Source organism: Epinephelus fuscoguttatus, linkage group LG4, assembly GCF_011397635.1.
Source record: "Epinephelus fuscoguttatus linkage group LG4, E.fuscoguttatus.final_Chr_v1".
Lineage (NCBI taxonomy): Eukaryota > Metazoa > Chordata > Actinopteri > Perciformes > Serranidae > Epinephelus > Epinephelus fuscoguttatus.
In genome coordinates this window covers 32521764-32541042 of record NC_064755.1, presented here as the reverse complement: position 1 = coordinate 32541042, position 19279 = coordinate 32521764, and the positions used below count along the sequence as shown (strand labels likewise).

At 41.3% G+C, this 19279-nt stretch overlaps 1 protein-coding gene across 1 annotated transcript; it reads left to right on the top strand.

The window, feature by feature from the left end:
• Positions 1–3237: 3237 nt before the first annotated feature.
• mov10l1 (Mov10 like RISC complex RNA helicase 1) lies at positions 3238–18143 on the top strand. Its single transcript, XM_049573260.1, has 27 exons — positions 3238–3437; positions 3679–3815; positions 3939–4126; positions 5134–5293; positions 5567–5679; positions 5908–6095; positions 6542–6682; positions 7510–7827; positions 7999–8193; positions 8456–8570; positions 8914–9091; positions 9202–9272; positions 9370–9461; positions 9573–9628; positions 10270–10364; positions 10837–10909; positions 11004–11185; positions 11350–11496; positions 11792–11913; positions 12028–12127; positions 12546–12692; positions 12986–13159; positions 13756–13905; positions 14136–14243; positions 15478–15618; positions 15726–15817; positions 17913–18143. The coding sequence occupies exons 2-27, from the start codon at positions 3719–3721 to the stop codon at positions 17938–17940; spliced, it is 3471 nt and encodes a 1156-aa protein (XP_049429217.1). The 5' UTR covers positions 3238–3437; positions 3679–3718; the 3' UTR covers positions 17941–18143.
• The last annotated feature ends 1136 nt before the right edge of the window (positions 18144–19279 follow it).

Sequence of the window (19279 nt, the reverse complement as noted above, 5' to 3'; positions counted from 1 at the left end):
CTTTGTGGTTGTTTTGTGTGTCTTTTTGGTCATTTTGAATCTCTTCGAGTGACATTTTGCAGGTGAAGGTCAAGGGGACCCCTTCGACACCATCCTTGTTTTTAAATACAAGAGAGCACCATTCCATACAGATGTGAGGTTAATTAATAAAATGTAGAATTCTATTTTTTCTTTTATTAAAACCCTCAGAAAACTTTTGAGAGATTTTTCTGGTGTCTCGTCAATCATTTCTGAAGCTGCGCTGGGCCAATTTGGACTCAAGACCTCTGTATTTTTAAAATCCTGGCTACAGCCCTGGAGGCCGTAAAAGTTAATTCAAACATCTTAAAAATATGTGGTACAATTTGCGAGGTGGTTGGCAGTAATATAAAGTATGTGATGTGTAGTAAATAGGTACGGTCCTCAAACATACAGCATGTCTTAACTGACACTAACAGACATCACAAAGGAGCCTGTGCTTTCACTGTATGCTTGCATATCATTACATTCAGTTTAAGCTATGAAACTTAATATCAAGACACTTTTACAGCGCATGTCAACAACCCTGATGTGTATCTAAATAAGTTTTAGGAGACGTAAGTTATAACAGCTCTTAACATCTACAGAAAAGCTGCCAGGAGAAAGAATATTTAAAGTTTATAGTCAGTGATATAGTGTATGTTACACCTTGGCAGCGCTGCCCGACATAAATTTTCAAAGTCTTGAGTTCAGACACTGAAATGATTTATCCATGGAGAGTTAGAATCCCCTGGGCCATTGGCATTACTCGAAAAACCTACATATTTGGCAACCTTGGTGGGCACACTGTGAGAACCTGATGTGAAATATGGTTCTAATAACAAGACATAAGAGAGTGAAGGCTGTAGAGATCAAACTTGGCAGCAACAATATATTCAAAAGGTCAATGTGGCCAAAACTTGGTTTGATCTTACACTGGAATAATACGGAGTGGCACAAAGAGTTTTGTGTAGTTCACTTTGACAGTGTCAAAGGAGAGGAGGATAATGGTGGGGGATATTTCACACTATCAGATGAGCAGACTGATGACTCATGAGTACAGTTTGTCATAAATTCAGTAGATCAACAGGCAGGTGTGACTGTGATGGCACTAATGTGCAGTGGGGTGTTGCTGAAAAACAGTACAGTAAATGTTTTCCTTCCAGGTGTGAAATCTTCCTAAGATACACTAAGCGCCAAAATGCAGCCCATTTGAAAGAGCAGAGGGGTGAATGAGACATTTGGTGGCTACACAGATGGTGCTTTAATGCTCAAATGTGTTGAGAACATGAACTGGATAGCTGTAGTTTCTGATTAAAATTATACTGCAATGCATTCAGTAAATTTTTACAAAAGCACAAGGGTTCACAGTGGATTCTCTGTATGAATATGGATATACAGCATATGGTGTTTGCCATCTGTTAACAACTTCCAAATCTGTATGTAGGCCTGTGATTTATTTCATCTCACAGAATAAAATGTCAGACTGATTAAGCCAAAACAAACAACCGTGGAGAGTATGGCAAACTTAGAAGTTACTGATTTATACAGACATTTCAATGCCTCTCTGAATAACACTTTCAGGTGTTACAAAATATGTCCTTCAATGAAGAGACAGCAAAAGCAGACAATTTGTAAACTTTCATTTTATATTTAAAAGAGCAGTGTGTAAGATTTAGGGGGATTTAGTGGCATCCGGCGGTACGCATTGCAGATTCAGCTAAAACTAATCCCTGTTAGAATTCATTCAGGAGGTTTTTACCAGGAGCTGAATTATCTGCAGAGGCCTCTTTCTCTCCGAAACAAACAGACCAGGTGATTAAACCTGGTAAAAACACTAAGTAAAGCAGTTTCACGTTACAAATCAGTTCGCCTCGCTGGAGACAAGCCCAGCACCTGGTAACGTGTGCTCACCTTTTTTCTCTGATAACTTCAGATCCAGATGTTTAGGAGGTTTTAACCAGGAGACAGATAATCCGTAGAGGTCTCTTCCTGTCTAAAACAAACAGAGCTGGTGATTTAAAGCCTTGAAAAAAATGAACAAAGCGGTTTCAAGTTAAAGATACTCATGTTTTTCCAAGGCTGCTTGTCACAGCAGGGCTGCTGACTATGGTGGTCAACACAAGGACACTAATGGCCCTATCTTGAACCAGTGTTTGGTTTGTCCATTCTAGGCAACTGTAGAAACATGGCAGTGCAACATGGCAGACTATGATGAGGACCCCCTCTCTATGCAGATACAAACGGCTCATTGTAATGTGATGTTCAAAACACAACTATTATTATTTTCAAGTAATTATAAACTAAAGAAAACATACTACTGCCCCAAGAATTAAAACCTAGAAATGAGTTAGCATTTCAGCACCCCTGGTTCCTTCGTCTCAAAGTAAATGGGTTTTTGGTTAAATGCCTGACATAAGGTCGGTGGTTAACAGAGAGCTTTTATGTGTCTTAAAAAAGGTGGCTGCTTCCAATTTAGCCCCCTAAACCCTATAACCTGGACATTAAAATGATACCTAACATAAAAAGGGTTCTCTCACCTCATGTAGCCTACCTGGTGCGACCGAAGTGGTTTGGCGGTGAATTATAGGAAGCACAGCACACCTGTGGGAGGCTCACCAAATTCCTCTTGGCACCTGCCTTCATCATAGGCTGAACCCAGATGTCAGCACTTTACCCCACCTGCGGACTCGCGGGCTTTGCGGGCGCGTTTCCGGGAATTCCGGAAGTGCTGAGGGCTGTTAAGGGGTCTCAAGCAGACTTCCGCTCAGGGTGCAGACTTCAGCGGACTGTACCAAAGATACTGGATTACTGGTTTATCCGTCTTTGACTTTACTTATTTAATAACCCACAATTCATTGCAAGATATGTTAATACATTTTTATTTAGTCACAAAAAGGCTATATGGGATTTATGGCTTGTTATCTGCTGGGATAGATGAGTAGGCACTTTTAATCAACTCATGAAATATGAATGTGACAGCAGCGACAATTGAACGTTTCCATGGCAACGAATAAAACAGTCTTAGTGCCGTAGAAAGAAGTGCAGGTCCAGAGGGTGGACATCTGGATTCAGCAATTGGATATAGCCTAATCTATGCTGGTGATCCGTCCATAACAAATAGTGATATGCATATTTATGATAAATACATGAACAGCACTACAAAATGGCGAACTCACTATATAGTGGACTATCTAGTGAGCAGTGAGTTTGACTGTGTGACGCAGCGCTCCCGCGCACGTACGCGTACTTGTGAAGCGCTTTGCGTTCGGGTTGGTTGAAACAGTGAAGAGGTCTCCTCCCCAACACGTGAACTACAGCCTTAGTTCGGCTTATATTTGTGTTGAGAACGGCAACTCAAGAAATAACCTAACCTGCCCTTTGTTTTTAAAATAATGTTCTTCGTTACTTTCATCTTCACACTTCCTGTCGCGCTTTAGGTAAGGCAACTTGTAGCTAGCATTAGCATTCAGCTAACGTTGATTTGAGCTAACGAACTAGCGTTATGTTATGCAAGTTGAGGAACTTGATTATTTGGAGATGACTTTATCTTTTAATTAGCTATTTTCGCATCGTGGACGTGTTAGCCAGGAGGGAAACATTAGCAATGATACACAACAAGTAACTTAATCTAAATAATGTAATGTTTGTTGAAAAACTTGCTTTATTCTGTTATCCTAGTGTGGATAGCCATAGCCAGCAACTTCAGCATTTTGCAGACATGCTAACAGCTGTGAAGTGTATGCTGTCAAAGCTGGTGTCTCCATTGTGGAGGAATGTGGAGGTGGATGGAGAAGGCATTTTCTCCGGTACAGCAGGTAAATGCAACACTAAGTGTAACGTCATCTTGATAAAGTTGACTCATTTCCACATGACTGTAGCAACACACCAGCAGGACTGATGCCATGTCTTCTTTGGTCCAAATTTCTTATGCTTGTCAGACATGGAGGACATTCGCCACCTGCGGGGCAGTGTGGTAACCCAGCTGTGCCTCGATTATGGCATGATAGACGATGCAATCTACTTCACCAGTGGAGAGGTGCTGGGCGGGATGCCAGTGAAAGAAGGGGATGTGGTGAACTGCATAGCAGTACGAGGTGGTGCCCAAGGGGGATGGAAAGCTTTGAGGGTGAGAATCCTGTCTTTTGCTCCAGCATGAATTTGCAAACAATATGCAGTTTATATTCACCTTTTGTCAGTGAAGTTTGTTTTTTAGGGTTTGGTGAAACAGGAGATACAACACTTTGTATATAAGCCCTATATTTATCAAATAATCAGAGTCCAAATGTTGATACATCTCTTTAGCTGTCTTGTTATGGTACTAGGAGTTGCTAGACTGAGCAGTGACAGAGGCCTATGTTTAAATCTAACCCTGGGGTGTCAAACATATGGCCTAGGAGCCAGAACCAGCCCGCCAAGTGGTCCAATCTGACCCTCTAGATGACTTTGCATACCTAATGTTGATGCACATGTGAAGGCTGAGAGGCTTCAGGAGCAATTTAAACAGTGAGCAGATATGTCATGTAAAATACTGCTTTAGGGGCTTTTCCACTCTGACCAGAATACAGCTCTCTTTCTATGGCCATATTTAATGATATTGAACATAATATTATAACAAAATATTGTCAAGCAGCAGCTTTAGTACAAAAGAATCTGTCTCAGACTTCTGTCTTAAAACAATATTAGTGGAACCCTGCTGCTGAGGCACTGACAAAACTTGAGATTGTAAGGCAGTGGATGAATTAACCTGCTTCTTCAATAGCTTCCACCTAGTGGAAAATTATGAAGAAAGTCACATGTAATGACAGTGAGTAGTAGACTGACTGAAAGTGGAAAAACTTAGACATACTTTTGGATTTGCACATAATTTTTCTTCCTTCATTGTTTGTTAAACAGATGAACGTTTTCAGAATTTAAAAAAAATTGAAGGGGTTGATATTTTAGGTTCTTATGCAGTGGTTTCAGTGGTCTGGCCCACTTGAGATCAAATTGGGCTGTATGTGGCCCCCTGAGCTACAGTGAGATTGACACCACTGATTTAACTCATACTTGTTTATTGTTCCCTCTACTTCAGTGAATACTTAAGGAAAGTGATGAGCATTTGTCAGACATGCACCATTTAATCCTGTCATTTAGGTGGAGAAGAGCGCAGATGCCTGGGAGGAGGGAGGAAGAAACTCCCTAGAAGATGACACTATGCAGCTGCGACCACTCATTGGAACAGTCACATCATTTGATGGAGATGGCGGCTACATAAACCAGACAACATATTTCCCATGCAGCAGTCTATGGGAAGGTACTGATACTCACTCTACTTCACACACTAAAGTTGTGAGCCTCTTGACCCCATGATGCCTTGCACAGTGGTCTTTCAGTCCCAGAACTATTCAGTATTTTAGACAGATTTTACAGCTATATTTTTACAGTTGATGTTTGGTTAGCTCTCAGACTGAGTAGATTAGACAAAATAACAGCCACACTAAAATTTATGAGCACTTGGCTAAAGACTGATGTTAATGTTCCTGCCTGTTGGCACACTTTGTGTATTTTCTCTTCTTTTTTTTGTCAGGTTATGAGCCAATGAAAGGAGACTGGGTCCAAGCAAAATATTTTATCAATCCTAACCAGTGGACCACCCAGGCTTGTTCTGTGGCCCCTTTACGCTACTGCCGCCTAGACCAGGTAATTGCATCGTTGAACATTTCTGGCTGTACCAAATCATTACAACGACGTCCTTTCTTTAGTACTTAAGTTGCATTTGTGAAAGGCATTGTGCTTAATTCTGAGAAAGTGTTAATGCTTAAAAGCCTGTCAAATCCAATTGAGTAACATTAAAACCTCATTAAGTTATGAATCTAATGATTTTTTTCTCACTCCTCTGCTGTCCTCTGAATGATCTGATATCTCCAGGTGCAGGTAACTAGTGTGTATGGTAAAATTGGAGTGGTGGACGACAGTGTGTTCTTCAGCCTGGACTCTCTGCTGCTGCCTGCCCACTATCAGCCTTTACCAGGGCACCTGGTCAACCTGGTAATGGTGGAGAGCAGTCAGTCCTTCTACTGCTGGAGGGCCCTGTGCATGGCACCCTGCCTTCAGAGGTATTGGACTTAAATCTTTTATAGGGCTGCAATTAAGGATGGTTTTCAAATGACAGAAAAAGTAAAAAACAAAAAAGCTAGTCACAGCTCTGAAGAGCTGAAGAATATGTCTTGAGATGTCTTATGTAGTCTGAGTAAAGGTCCAAAACTGGCGAAGCTGGAACATGATGGATGGATGGATGGATGGATGGATGGATGGATGCAACTTTATTGATTTAACAGTGGTCAGCTGCTCTCACACACAATAAAAAACATATATTCAATAGAGATCAAAATATATGATTTATAAAACTTTTTTTCACTTTTTTAGCTTAATAAATGATCATAACCATTTCAGCTCTATTTCTTAATCAGAAGTGTAATCGTATTTTCCATATTTGTTAAAACTTTAGTGTGGGTGATACAGATCATAATGTTGATGGCTTTTTTTGTCATTATTATTGCAGTGGGAATTCTTCAGCTACATGTCTCCCAGAGGCTGAACTCCAGAGCATTTTGGAAAACAAAGGCGGTCTGGATGTAACAGACTATGGCCAGTTTGGGGATCTGATGCTTGGGGAGACACAAGAGCTGGTGCTCTGGATACAGTGAGTGACCAAAGAACCAAGAAAAAATATTCACATCCAGACTGAAGCTAAATTAAAGCACTAGTTACAAACCCCTGTAAAGTATAAGTATAGTTCTTGAGATAAGCATTGGTTATTGTCTAAGAACATTCTTTATACCTCGTCAATCTCAAGAGCTGTGGAGGCATTATGTTTTTGGGTTGTCTATCCACATGTTCCATTCTTGTGAATGCAATGTCATATGAAAGCCCTGAGGGGATTTTCAAATTTGTCACAAGTGTCCACTTGGACTCAAGGATGAACTGATAGGAATTTGGTGTTCACAGGTCACATGTTTTTGGCCAAGTCAAGAATTCATAAGCTAATTATGACAAAGTTTCACACAAATATCTAGTAGGATATAATGATGAAGTGATGACATTTTAGATTCAAAATATCAAAGGTCAACTTCACTGTGACGTCATGATGTTCTGCAAAAACCCTTTTCTGGCCATGATTCAACATCTTAACTCAGGGGCAGGAGGTTGGATACTGAAGTGGAAATACTAATCTTTGGTGTCGACCTTGAAATTGTGCTGATTGCATGGATCTCCTGTGCTGCTGGGTTGAAGATGTATGTTTAGAATTTGTAGCGTCTTTGCAGCATCATCCATATTTGAAGCATCATCTACTTTAATAGCCACAACTTGGTAATTCTAGTGTATCTTTGCAGCCTTCATTGGAATTCTAGACACTTTTTATACAAGTCTCTCAAATCAGAGAGAAAATGAGGACATGTTACAGAGCAAATCACTATTTCCCACATAGCACAATGTATTGTGTAATCTTGATCCTTTTTCTCGTCACAGAAACAAAAGTTCAGAGAGCCACAAGCTGAAGTGCTGTGACTTTGCTGGCTGGGACTCAGAGGAGCAGTTCAACCTGGTTACAGTCAAAGGCCCCACACCACTGACACGGACACGACAGCCTTCGCAAGAAAACTGCTCAGAGTCTGAAAACTGCTCTGAGTCCTCAATAAAACAAATCAGTGATGCAAAAGAGACAGACAATGAAAATGGTGAGGTGCTGAAGGAGACAATCCATCCCCCTGCTGTAAGGAGAGAGGAAAGAGAAGTGGATATTCCACCAGGAGAGAGGTTGTCTGTTGTAGTCGCCTGCCAAGCAAAGTAAGTTATTCTTTTAAAATGGTTTTAGTGATAACACAAGCAGATCAGAATAATTAGATCGATAAGAATCTTGCTATATAAAATAAGCTACAACGAGGTGGGAAGTGTAAGTGTGAAACTCGGTTTACTATGCTGTCTGTACAACTAAATTCCACGTGGGAAATTGCCCAGGAGTCTGGGAAGCTGTGCTGAGCTGCTGTTGCTGCACTTCTCCTCTTTCACCATCGGGAGGCGCCTGGATGTCACAGTGGGTAGTAAAGAGGAGGACCTGCTGCAGCCCTCAGTGCCCTACAGTCCCAGAGATGCTCGGCTGGAGCCTACAATGCCTGCTCATGTGATCACTGTCACTGCTCCAAAAGAAACAAGGTATCAAAACAACCTGTTTCATTAACACCTTAGGAACTGAATTGCTTACCAATCTACAATGCATAAATCTAACCCTAATATGAAATACCAGTATAACTTGTAGTGTCATTGTTGCTGCCATTAACAAAGATTTTTAATGTCATAGTTTGATTGACTTCTGTGTGCAATATTGTTTTGTTATCTCTAAAACAAAGAATGATATTTTATACAAAATGAATTCCTGATGTCAGCTCTTGTTTGAGAATGAGTTTCCCACCTGTAGGCTTACCAAGCGGCGGCTGCCAAACTTCCTACCTAACTACCCGTTGCCTCAGGCTCTCAGAGACTGTGTGGAGACACAGAGCGACGTGCTGGCAGTTCAGCCCTGCTTAGGAGAGGTGAGCATGCCTGTGATAAAGTTTAGTTGATTATGTAGAATAAGATAGTACAAGTTGCAGGTTAAGAATTGGATTAGGGCTACCTGCCAATATTAATTTACTCTTTAAATACACTGCTTTCTGAATCAGCAGCCTTAAAAAGCAGTGAATATCTGGGATATTTCATGAGCAGGATGATGTGTGATGTAAAAGATTATTTGGAGGACACAGATTGACAGAAAATTGGCTCAAGTGGCTGCTGTTTTGTGTCTTGTTTCCTGTAGTAATAGAGAAAAAAAAAATTGCCTCCAGGGATCAACTGAAGTAGCACATTTTCTTTCTGCTGATGTGCCTGTTTGCTCAGGTGCTGTCACCATCCAACATGCATTCGCGTTTCTCAGTCCTTCTGTGGCTGGAAGAGCTGAATGCAGAGAGGGAAATGAGAGAATTCACAATCAGCGGGGCCCTTCTCAGGAAAGGCGCGGTCTACCTGCACCTAGAGGTCCTTGGGTCGGCCGAAGGCAGACCCAGTCTCAGTATAGGTGAGGAGGCCTTAGGTGTCTTTTTTCAGCATTGTTGAATTGCAAAAGTTCTTGTTGGAAGTTTTTTGTGCAACACGAGGGGTTTTGACAAGTTTTTTTTTTCTCTGCAGGTGACAAAATAGTGTTGAAGAAACCACAAAGTAACAGTGTGGTAATGGAGTACGTTAGTTATATCACAGAGGTACGGAGATGTTTGATACTCTGAATCATCTTTTAAGCTATACGTTATCAAACAGAAACGTTATTTAGATCCAATCTAATGCTCTGCTTTGACTCAGATCAACGATGAGACTGTGAGTTTAAGGGTGAACTCAGAGTTTCAGCGCAGCTACCTTGGAGAGCCCCTTGATGTTGAGTTCTCTTACAACAGGTTAGAAAAGAGATTGTGTTTTTGATTTCATAAATGCAATTTACTCATGTTTTTCCCACAAATAATGTGTCAGACTTGTAATACAAGCATTTTGACTGCTTGCATTTCCAGATTGACCATGAGGCGCTGTCACAATGCACTTGATCAGACGAAACAGTTTGGGGAGAGTAAGTTAAGGTTTTATTCGTATTGCTTTAAATCTTTACAGAATGTGCTTCCTGTCATTTTAGACATGATAAGGAGGACAGAATGTCATTTTCATACATGATATGGCATGTTTTAATCGTTTGACAGCAACGACTTATTTAAAGGTGCAGAGACAATGACCCAAGTAGTGGTTGAAAGGTTTTTCATGATGGAGATGAGCTCACTATATAGTCCTCTATGTAAAACTATACACTATATTGAAAAATCATCCTTTAGTAGGAGAGCACACACTGCCACTGCCACAAACATGCCTCTAGAGGATGCTGTTTGTGTGTCACCTCAGTCTTTTTGTTGTCCCTAGTGAGAATGAGAGAATGTGATTGCCTCCAAGGATGAATTAATATCACATTTTACTCTTCCAGCTTCTCTGACTTCCTGCTCAGGTGCTCAGAATCATTTTGACAACCTAAAATTACATGCCTTGATAGCTACGGAGTTTAGTAGCCAAAATCCCAATTTAAAACTGACAAGGTTAATAAGTCTTTGTTTACACCTCTGTTTTTTTTAATACTGGAGAGCTTAACACAAGCTTTCATGGTGGTTAGTTTTGACAGAAGTCCATTAAGATTTAAATTGCTGTCACTTTCACATTGTCGTGCAGTTCTCTTCCCCTCCAAAGCGACTGTTCAGACCCCTCAGTGGACAGGAGAGTGGATAGACGAGCCAGACCGAGACAAAACAGTGGAGGACAATGAGGTAAAAGAAATAAAAATAAAAGGCATTAATGTCATTGAGTCTAATTTTAATTAACCCCAAAAGCCTCTGACCCATCTCTACACTGAGAGGACAAGGAGGAAAGTGAGGAGAATCCTGGCAGATAGCTCCCAGCCTCTCTTCAGCCAGTTTGAGCTCTTGAAGTCTGGGAGGCGCTACAGAGTTCCTTTGGCTAAACTCTACTAAGTGACTAAACAACAGATAATGACATGAACTGCTCTACTGTACTTTTATAGCACTGTATTTCATTTTATTTATTCATCTTTTAAAAATGTATCTATATGAATTTTTATCTTGTGTTTTGGCTTTGTTCATATTTTAGCTCTGTTATGTGTTATGTTATGCTACGTCCTGTATGTTGGTGAGCCGAAGACAATTTTCCACCCTGTTGGACAATAAAGATTTATTCTGTTCTATTCTATTCTAATTAAGTGTAATTGTATCCGAATAACAGGCTCCAGCCATGGAAAATGGACAGGCGTCAAGCATTTCCATCGACATGAAGTCAAAGGCCACACAGACGAAAGGTACGCATACAAAATGTTTGATTTGTTACAAGCTTTGTCTGCACATATCAGATAATACTGAGAGCACCAATGACAAATGTGTAATTGCTTCTAGATGGTAGAGTGCCATCCAAACCCATCCCCAGCCAAGGGCACTTTTTTAACCCGGACTTGAACCCACCTCAGAGAGAGGCAGTGAAGAGGATCCTGGCAGGGGAGTGTCGGCCCATTCCTTACGTTCTGTTTGGACCTCCAGGCACTGGAAAGACCATCACCCTCATAGAGGCCATACTACAGGTACATACAAATTCTCAAAGTTTAATTTTAAAACTCTGTTTGTGGCCACAGTTATAGGACACTGAATTCGTAAAGAAAACTTCACAACAACTTATTCGCCTGTCATGTGAATTCAAATTCTGGTCCCCTGCTTGTGTGACTTCATAAAATCTTTCCACCCTCAGGTTTACCACTTTGTGCCCAGTAGTCGGATACTCGTATGTACCCCTTCCAACAGCGCTGCTGACCTCATCTGCATCCGCCTCCATAATAGTGGTTTCCTGCATGCTGCAAGTTTGGCCCGTGTCAACGCATCCTCTCGGCAGGAAGAGGTACTTAACTGCATCAAGGAAAAGAAATTCACTGCAGTTTCTTTGGCAGCATTTACAGTGATTAATAATTTACAGTGTGTATGATCAAAGGGAAAATATGCATGCTCTTGTGTGCTGTAAGGTCGGTCCAGATGCCACTGCCATTCGGCACCGTGTTGGGTGGTACAGTTGCCAGTAATCCTTTTTAAATAATAGATGAGGTTGTGATAACATGCCTTGTCTGCATTTACCTTTCGCACATTGCTTTATCATCTAAAATTCATGTGCCATGTTGATGTTACTATTTTTATCTTAGTCTATCCCAGAAGTGCTTAGACTGTACTCGAAGGCAGGAGAGGACATCCGTCATGCCTCCTTTCACAGGATTGTGGTCAGCACCTGTTCCAGCGCCGGCATGTTCCATAATATCGGACTACAGTAAGGCCCACGCTGTAGTAGGGGAAGTTGTGCACAGTTTAAATGAGCAGCTTTTTTCTTCACCTCTATCTCCTTCTGTCTCAGTTCATTAACTGTGGATTTGTTTTTCCTCAGAGTGGGACATTTTACCCATGTGTTTCTGGATGAAGCCGGCCAGGCCACTGAACCAGAGTCCCTGATCCCCATGAGTTTTGTATCAGAGAGAGATGGACAGGTCAGCAGGAACACACATGCACTGACTACAGTCACACCTTAAAGGCTCTCTCCAGTGCCTCTGTCTTGTGTGCAGGCATGTCATCATTAGGTATCGGATGTAATTTACACCAGCCATGTTTCCGGTGTGGATCAAGTAGAGCCACGGTTGTACTTTTTAAAATTATTAAGTCTTTTCTCTAGTGAGCCATAACAGTCAGATTGTACATTTGTGTTTTCACACTTTGACTTTTTTTAGATGAAGAGTGGGTTGCAAGCCACAAACAGCTATTTCTTTGCCCCTTTCCAATCAGGCTCCTTAGATCAAATCACTGACTATATGGAGTCACCCCTAAACAAAACAACACAAAATTCATTATTGAAAACTTGCCTGAGATTTACAGATTTAATAATGACTTTTTTCCCCCTCACCTGCTTAGATAGTGTTGGCTGGAGACCCCTGCCAGTTGGGTCCAATAGTGAAGTCCAAGCTGGCAGCTGCCTTTGGCCTGGGGGTGTCTCTGTTGGAGAGGCTGATGGCCAACCCACTGTACTCCAGACACGAGTGGGGATACAACCCCAAGCTGGTTGGTGCACTGTGTCCAAAATCTATTTTTTTGGTTTGTTTTTTAAAGCTTATTTAAGGTGTTATTGGAATCAACTCATTACAGTGACATATATCAAGATAATAAAAATGTTTCACATGCATGTATAGCATTTTTACCTTTCTTAATATATTTTAGTGCCATTGTTGATAACAGTTAGTTTCCAGTGTAACAAGGTTAGCACAGTAGAAGTGCGTAGAGGAATGTTTCGGAGAATACTTGCATATACTATTTGCATAATTGTGGCTGATCAAGCTGCTCTCTTACTACCACAGGTGACAAAGCTGATCTACAACTACCGTTCCCACGAGGCCTTGATCACGCTGCCTTCCAAGCTCTTCTACAAGAATGAGCTGTGCTTTAAAGCTCAGAGGGCCGTAGTAGAGTCTCTCTGCCAGTGGACATCCCTTCCCAAAAAAGGCTTCCCGCTCCTCTTCCATGGAGTCAGGGTGAGTGGTCTTTACACTTAGAATGAATTATAAAAATTTGCATCCACACTGAGTCACCGGTTTATTAGGTAGGGCCCTATCTTACAGAAGACTTCCTAGTAAGAGGAGCTATGCAGCGTAACTTCATTGATTATTTCAGAAGCTAAAAGTTTAGCTCTTTTTCCTCTGTCAAGTTTATAACTGCACTAAGTTGTTTTTATTTTTGCTGCTTAAATGTCCCATGGTATTCACTGCAGTCACATTACTGCTCTTAAGGCAGAATCTCAGCAGAAAACTGCTTGCTACTCCAATTTGACGAATCTGCCATGTAATAGTGATGTAGGCACACTAGACTGTGTAAGCGAATGAGAGATGACAATTCATGTTACACCCTAAACACACCTATGATTAATTAAGGAACTAAATACAGCCTCTTTGCTGTGTTTAACTAGCGAAAGTAGAGTAGACGAGCCTAAACGCATGTGCGCCATGTACTTTATAGCACCATGCACTATACATAGTTTAAATAGGGCCCTAATCCTTAGGCTTATTAAATCACTTAAGTTACTTGGATATTTGGCTGCCACATTTATTCCAGTGATTTTGCTCTGCCCTAGGGCACAGAAATGAGGGAAGGTAACAACCCATCATGGTTCAACCCCATGGAGGCTGTACAGATCATGCTCTACTCCTGCCAGCTGGCCAAGAAGCTCTACAACCCTGTGGACGTCTCTGACATTGGCATCATTGCCCCCTACAAGAAACAGGTAAGACTGTACTGTACTGTGTGTTAGGTCAAGTCTCCTATTAAAGCTTTAACACACTTAGTTGCATCAGTAAGATATTCTTTATTTTTCCATCTTAGTAGAGTTAGAAAAAAGCTATTTCAGTGTCATTTCACATTCAACTCCAAGGAAGCTATAATGGCTTCAGATTTTTTAAATGCCCTTGAACATTGTAACTCAGTAGTGTCCTTGTTTTTTTTATTACTCTCCAGTGTGAGAAGATACGAGTGCTGCTGGGTAAGGTGGGCCTGTCTGACATCAAAGTGGGCACTGTGGAGGAGTTCCAAGGACAAGAGTTTCTCGTCATCATCATGTCTACGGTAGGCAACAACAGAGTTTGGTTAATACAAGTTACAAACATTAGAATGTGCTTTCTTCGAAATGAGAGATCCATTGTTTGACTTTGAGTGGCATCTACTTTATTTAAGTGCAGATTCTGTACAGCAGTACATCACTTTTTGTGATTACAAGTATCAAACTTACATCTAAATACATTTTTGGCTAAATCCAGATGTCTCAGATGTGGAGGAGATTGTGTTCTGAATGCTGTGAAAACGAATTGTGTTTAGTACAGACTTCAGGAATGGTGGTATATCGGGGCGACCTCTAGCTGGTACTGTGCACCCCAGTGTAGTCCTTTGCAGAGGCCTGGGTTCCATTCTGCCCAAGACAATGGTGGTACATTTTTAAATTGTTATAGCACCACCATGTGGTCAGTTCATGTATTTTTTTCTGGGGAGGGGATATTGAACCTACCTCTGCCAAATTTGGCCAATGTAGGTGTTGCAGTTTCTGAGATCCTGATAAATTTAGTGCAGAGGAAATGTTTTGTACTAATATCATACACAGATATCTTAGTTGTTGTGGTCAGATAAAAATCCATCTTTTGCTTTTGCCTAAATCACAGCTTGTCACTCTATTAAAAACGAGTTTGCTGAGTTTGGGAAATGAAATGACTTCAGCTATCCGTCCTGAGTGTTGGAATTTGTTGATTTGTCAGTGTTCCCCTTTTCCCTGTTTTAAACTCTCAAGAAAGATGTTAAGTGGGGTTGGGGTGTAGTGACTGTGGCGGTAGAGGGGAACAAGGCAGCACCTATCTCTGTTGCTTGTGCAGCCAAATGATGCGTAGGCTTGTTGCTTCACATACAGTACAATTTCATCCAATAATTTTTGTATATTTTCAGTATTCCTGAGAAATCACTCATCATCTTTGGCTAACTAAAACCAAAACTGTGCCTTTTTTATCATATTGGTAGTGTTTGCTTATATGCAAGATGGAAACTAATCTTGCAGGAAGTTGGTGGCTGGTGAGATGACTGAATTCCTTTATCGTGTGTTTTCTTCTTGGTCGACTTTGGTGTGGAGCAGCACACTCTGCACCATGCTGAAAACATTCAGAAAACATGTTGGGGTCAGGTTTTTCTTTTATTGACAATGCAAATGATGCCATCCATTTCAGATTTTAAAAAAAAAGTCTGTGGAGCACAAACATCAATCATAGTTTATTTCCTATTTTAGCAACTACTCAGGTCATTTCATTCTCTTATAATATAGGTGCGCTCTAACGAATCAATACAGAGCAATGATTTGCAGAGTTCGCTCGGCTTTCTGTCCAACCCCAAACGCTTCAACGTGGCCATCACTCGTCCTAAAGCCCTGCTGTTAATCGTTGGAAACCCCCACCTTCTCATCAGGGTGAGGGACAAACACTTCATTTGATCCTGCATTTTAGAGAATATATATTTTTATTGATATATGCATGTTATAAATCCAGCCTTTTAAATGTCCTAATGTCTTTTCAGGATGCATGCTTCAGGGCTCTACTGGAATACTGTTTCATCAACGGGGCCTATCTGGGCTGTGACCCCCCTCCCTCCCTAAGGGACTCTCAGATGTATGTAAACTGATCAGCCATCATAAAGTCTTTATTCATAATGGATATTTAAACTCAGAGGCTGCTTTAGTATCCCCACATGTACAAAGTAATGAAATCCAGTACAACTGTTCCACTAAAGTCTGCTACTATAATGTCCAGTCATGTTGACACTGTCACAGGTGTTAATAAATAATGTTTTAGCATTAGTTGATGTTGTACAGTACTGTACTGCATTATATCCAGAGTTTCTAATATTCTGTCCTCCTCATGTATGGACATCTGGAAGGACAACAAAGGGTAAATGTGTATCAATTTAATATAGTCCAGTATAACGCCACCTTCTAACTGTGACCTCAGTGATAAACATAATTGAATTTACACATTTCTGACAATGTCAACAAAAAAAATGAACATTAATCTTGACATTTGTAGCATTTATGGCAGAACTGTTCCAATGAATTGCAATGGATTGAAGGGGTGTTCCTAATAAAGTGGCCCCTGAATGTATGATTATAATGCTATACAGATTAGATCCTGATGTAATATTAATTGACCTTTTGCTAAGCCCCGCCCCTTTGCAATGGTCTGACAAGCTGTCACAGTAAGCATGGAGCCCACACTGTAACTAACTGCACTCCGTGAGGAAATATTATCATATTTTGGGAACAATGAAAGAGTGATTCCAGAGAGAAGCAGACAGAGGGGTCTACAGTCTGTGTTTGAAGGATATATCCAGGATGTAAAACCGACTCAGCAGCAACAACAGGTTAAAAAGCCAAAGATAGTTAGAAGCTAAAGCCGAACTATAGGCTACAGATCACAGTGTAAAAGTGAACCACCACATCACTGCTGATCACCACACAAGACAATGAATATAAAGGGAAACTTTATTGATACTGAAACAGCTGTGTGGCATCGCAGTGTGTGCAGATGAACAGCGTTTGGCTTCACCCTCGTACCGCTGCCAACACCCGGACCTCTGCTTCCGGATGGTCATACAGTGCTCATCTACGCACCCTGTGATGACACACAGCTGGTTTAATATCAGCAAAGTTTCCCTGCTTCCCTTCACTGGTTCCTGTACAGCAGGGTCGGTCTTTGTTTCACTGTTATAATCATTAAAAAGCAAAAGCAGCATGTGTATACGTTCAGTAGGCTATATCTTCAGTAGCTAGCTAGCTAACCCTACACTTTTCAGGGTCTGATTTTGGTTTTGTAACAGGGAAGAAACATATATCTTTTTCCAACCTCTCCAGGTAACAAGTATCATTAATACACGATGTGGACCAGGCACAACATTTAGCTTCAAATCCACAAAATCAGCCTGAGAGTTGCCAGCTATTTTCATAAACGGACATTTCACCGTCTCTGTTTTCAAAAAGATCTTTGTTTACACTTACCCGTGTATATATACACAAGAGCACGCCAAACCTGTAGGTGGCAGTGTAACGAGAAGCTCAAGCCTTCCATGTATCCATTGTCACCACAGCAACATAGGTCGCACTTTTGACACAGGTGCAAGTTACGGCGCATACTGTGATGTCAGCTGCCTATAACTCCGTTTATCTCCGTTTATCTCAGTTTACATGCAAACGTGCAACCGGAGTTTTCCAAAATCTCCACTCTGGCCGGAGTTTTTAGAAAGACTCGTTTTCAGAGGAGAAATCTCCGTTTGCGTGTAAACGAAGGGCACAAACGAAGGAAGATGTCTCCGTTTATCAAAATCACGGTGTATGTGTAAATGGCCTCTGAAGATGAAGGAAATTAGAGTCAATGGAGCACAGCTGTGATGTTGTCGGACCCTGGTCTGAGCCAACCCGATGCTACGTTATGATTGGCCAGTCTGTGTCTGGGGGTGGGACTTGGCAAGGGTCAATTGAAAGCATGAATTGCTGACAAACCAGTGTTTTGTAGGAACCAGGTTCCAGCCAGGTTCTGTACTTTTGGTGTTTTTAATTCCATTAACAACTAGATATACCGACTGTAAATATATTTTTGTTTCGGTGAAGTTAAATCTGCTTTAGGTTGTAAACATTTCCAAGACAAGCATTTATTTAGCATACTTTATGTGACCCAAGTAGTGATGAACCCACATCTTTATTTTCACCCACAGAGTTGCAGAGGAGCAAAGGACTGCATGAGAGGACGATGTAATCATGGATGGTGCACCCCGGCTCCGTCAGCCTGACTGTCTTATCGTGTTCTAAGTTTATTTTCCTGTCACATTTTGTTGCCTCTCTTTTGACTGTTTGCAAAGTGATCTGAAAGCTGTCTTAATCAGTGCTGACTGAACTGGTTTGAAAAGAGAAATTTCTTGTTTCAGTGAAAGCCAAACGCAGTTCCATTCGGGGGGGTGGGGTAGGAATAAAGATGACGCTCATGTACACTGCACAATTATTTCTGTGTCCTGTGATTATTAAGTTGATGTGCTTGACTGTGCGTAAGATTTTTTTCAATTAAACTGTCACAGATTATGGGTATATTATCGTGAATTGCGTCATAGCAGCTCTGCATTGTTCATCTGCCAAGGCTGCACAATAATGCTACTGAAATGATTTGAATGGCAGTGGCCTGGTTTTGAAGAGCAGCAGCAGTTTCCCAGTGCTTTAGAATGAGCTCTCTTGAGAGTTCAATATTAGTCACACAAGTCAACATTTTATGTAGATAAGAGACTTTTATTGAACCCATACTGGGGGGATTCACTTGATACAGCAGCACAAGAGACAAAAGCAAAGGAAAATGTGATTGGGTGAAATTGAAACAAGATAAAAACATGCCAGAAATAAGCTTAATATTAAAGCTACACACACTATATCCACATTTTGCTTATATAGACACTACACAGATACTATATGTCCATGATGAATGTCAGACTTATGTTCAGTGTGTTACCCAGGGTTAGCATATTGAGTCGATCCACAGATGTCTCTAGTTTCCGGGGGCAAGTTGTCTGCTCGCCTCGGCGTGGCAGCGTCTGCCCACAAGGCCCGGAGACTGGATGTGACAATTGAGTGCTACTGACAGTCTGCACAGGGACTGTCAGTCCTCCTGGAGCCCAGCAGGATGGAGAGAGGGGAGGGGGCGGGTTATAGGAGGAAGAGAAAAGAGGCAAACGGGGGTTCTACCTCTTAAGTTAATGAGTCTCTTATGTGCAAGGAGAGCTTTTATCTGAATTCACTGTGTTGTAAGGCAGGCCAGCTCAGACACCTTGTCCCCCCTCCTTTCCTTCCCAAACACACCTCTGTCTTTGATGTGTGTCTCAGGTGTTTGTTCTGCTGTCCTGCTCTGCCAGTGGAGACTACTGTAGAGGGAAAATGCTCCAAACAGAATTTATGTTATTCTTTTCAAGTGTTTTTGGCAATAACTTGCATCTCTACAGACATCCTTTTTTAGCTGGGTATTGGAGCAGTAAGAGTAGAATTGACAAGATCTTCAAGGGACATGTTTGAAGTTGGTCAAATGTCACTACTGTGGGGACTC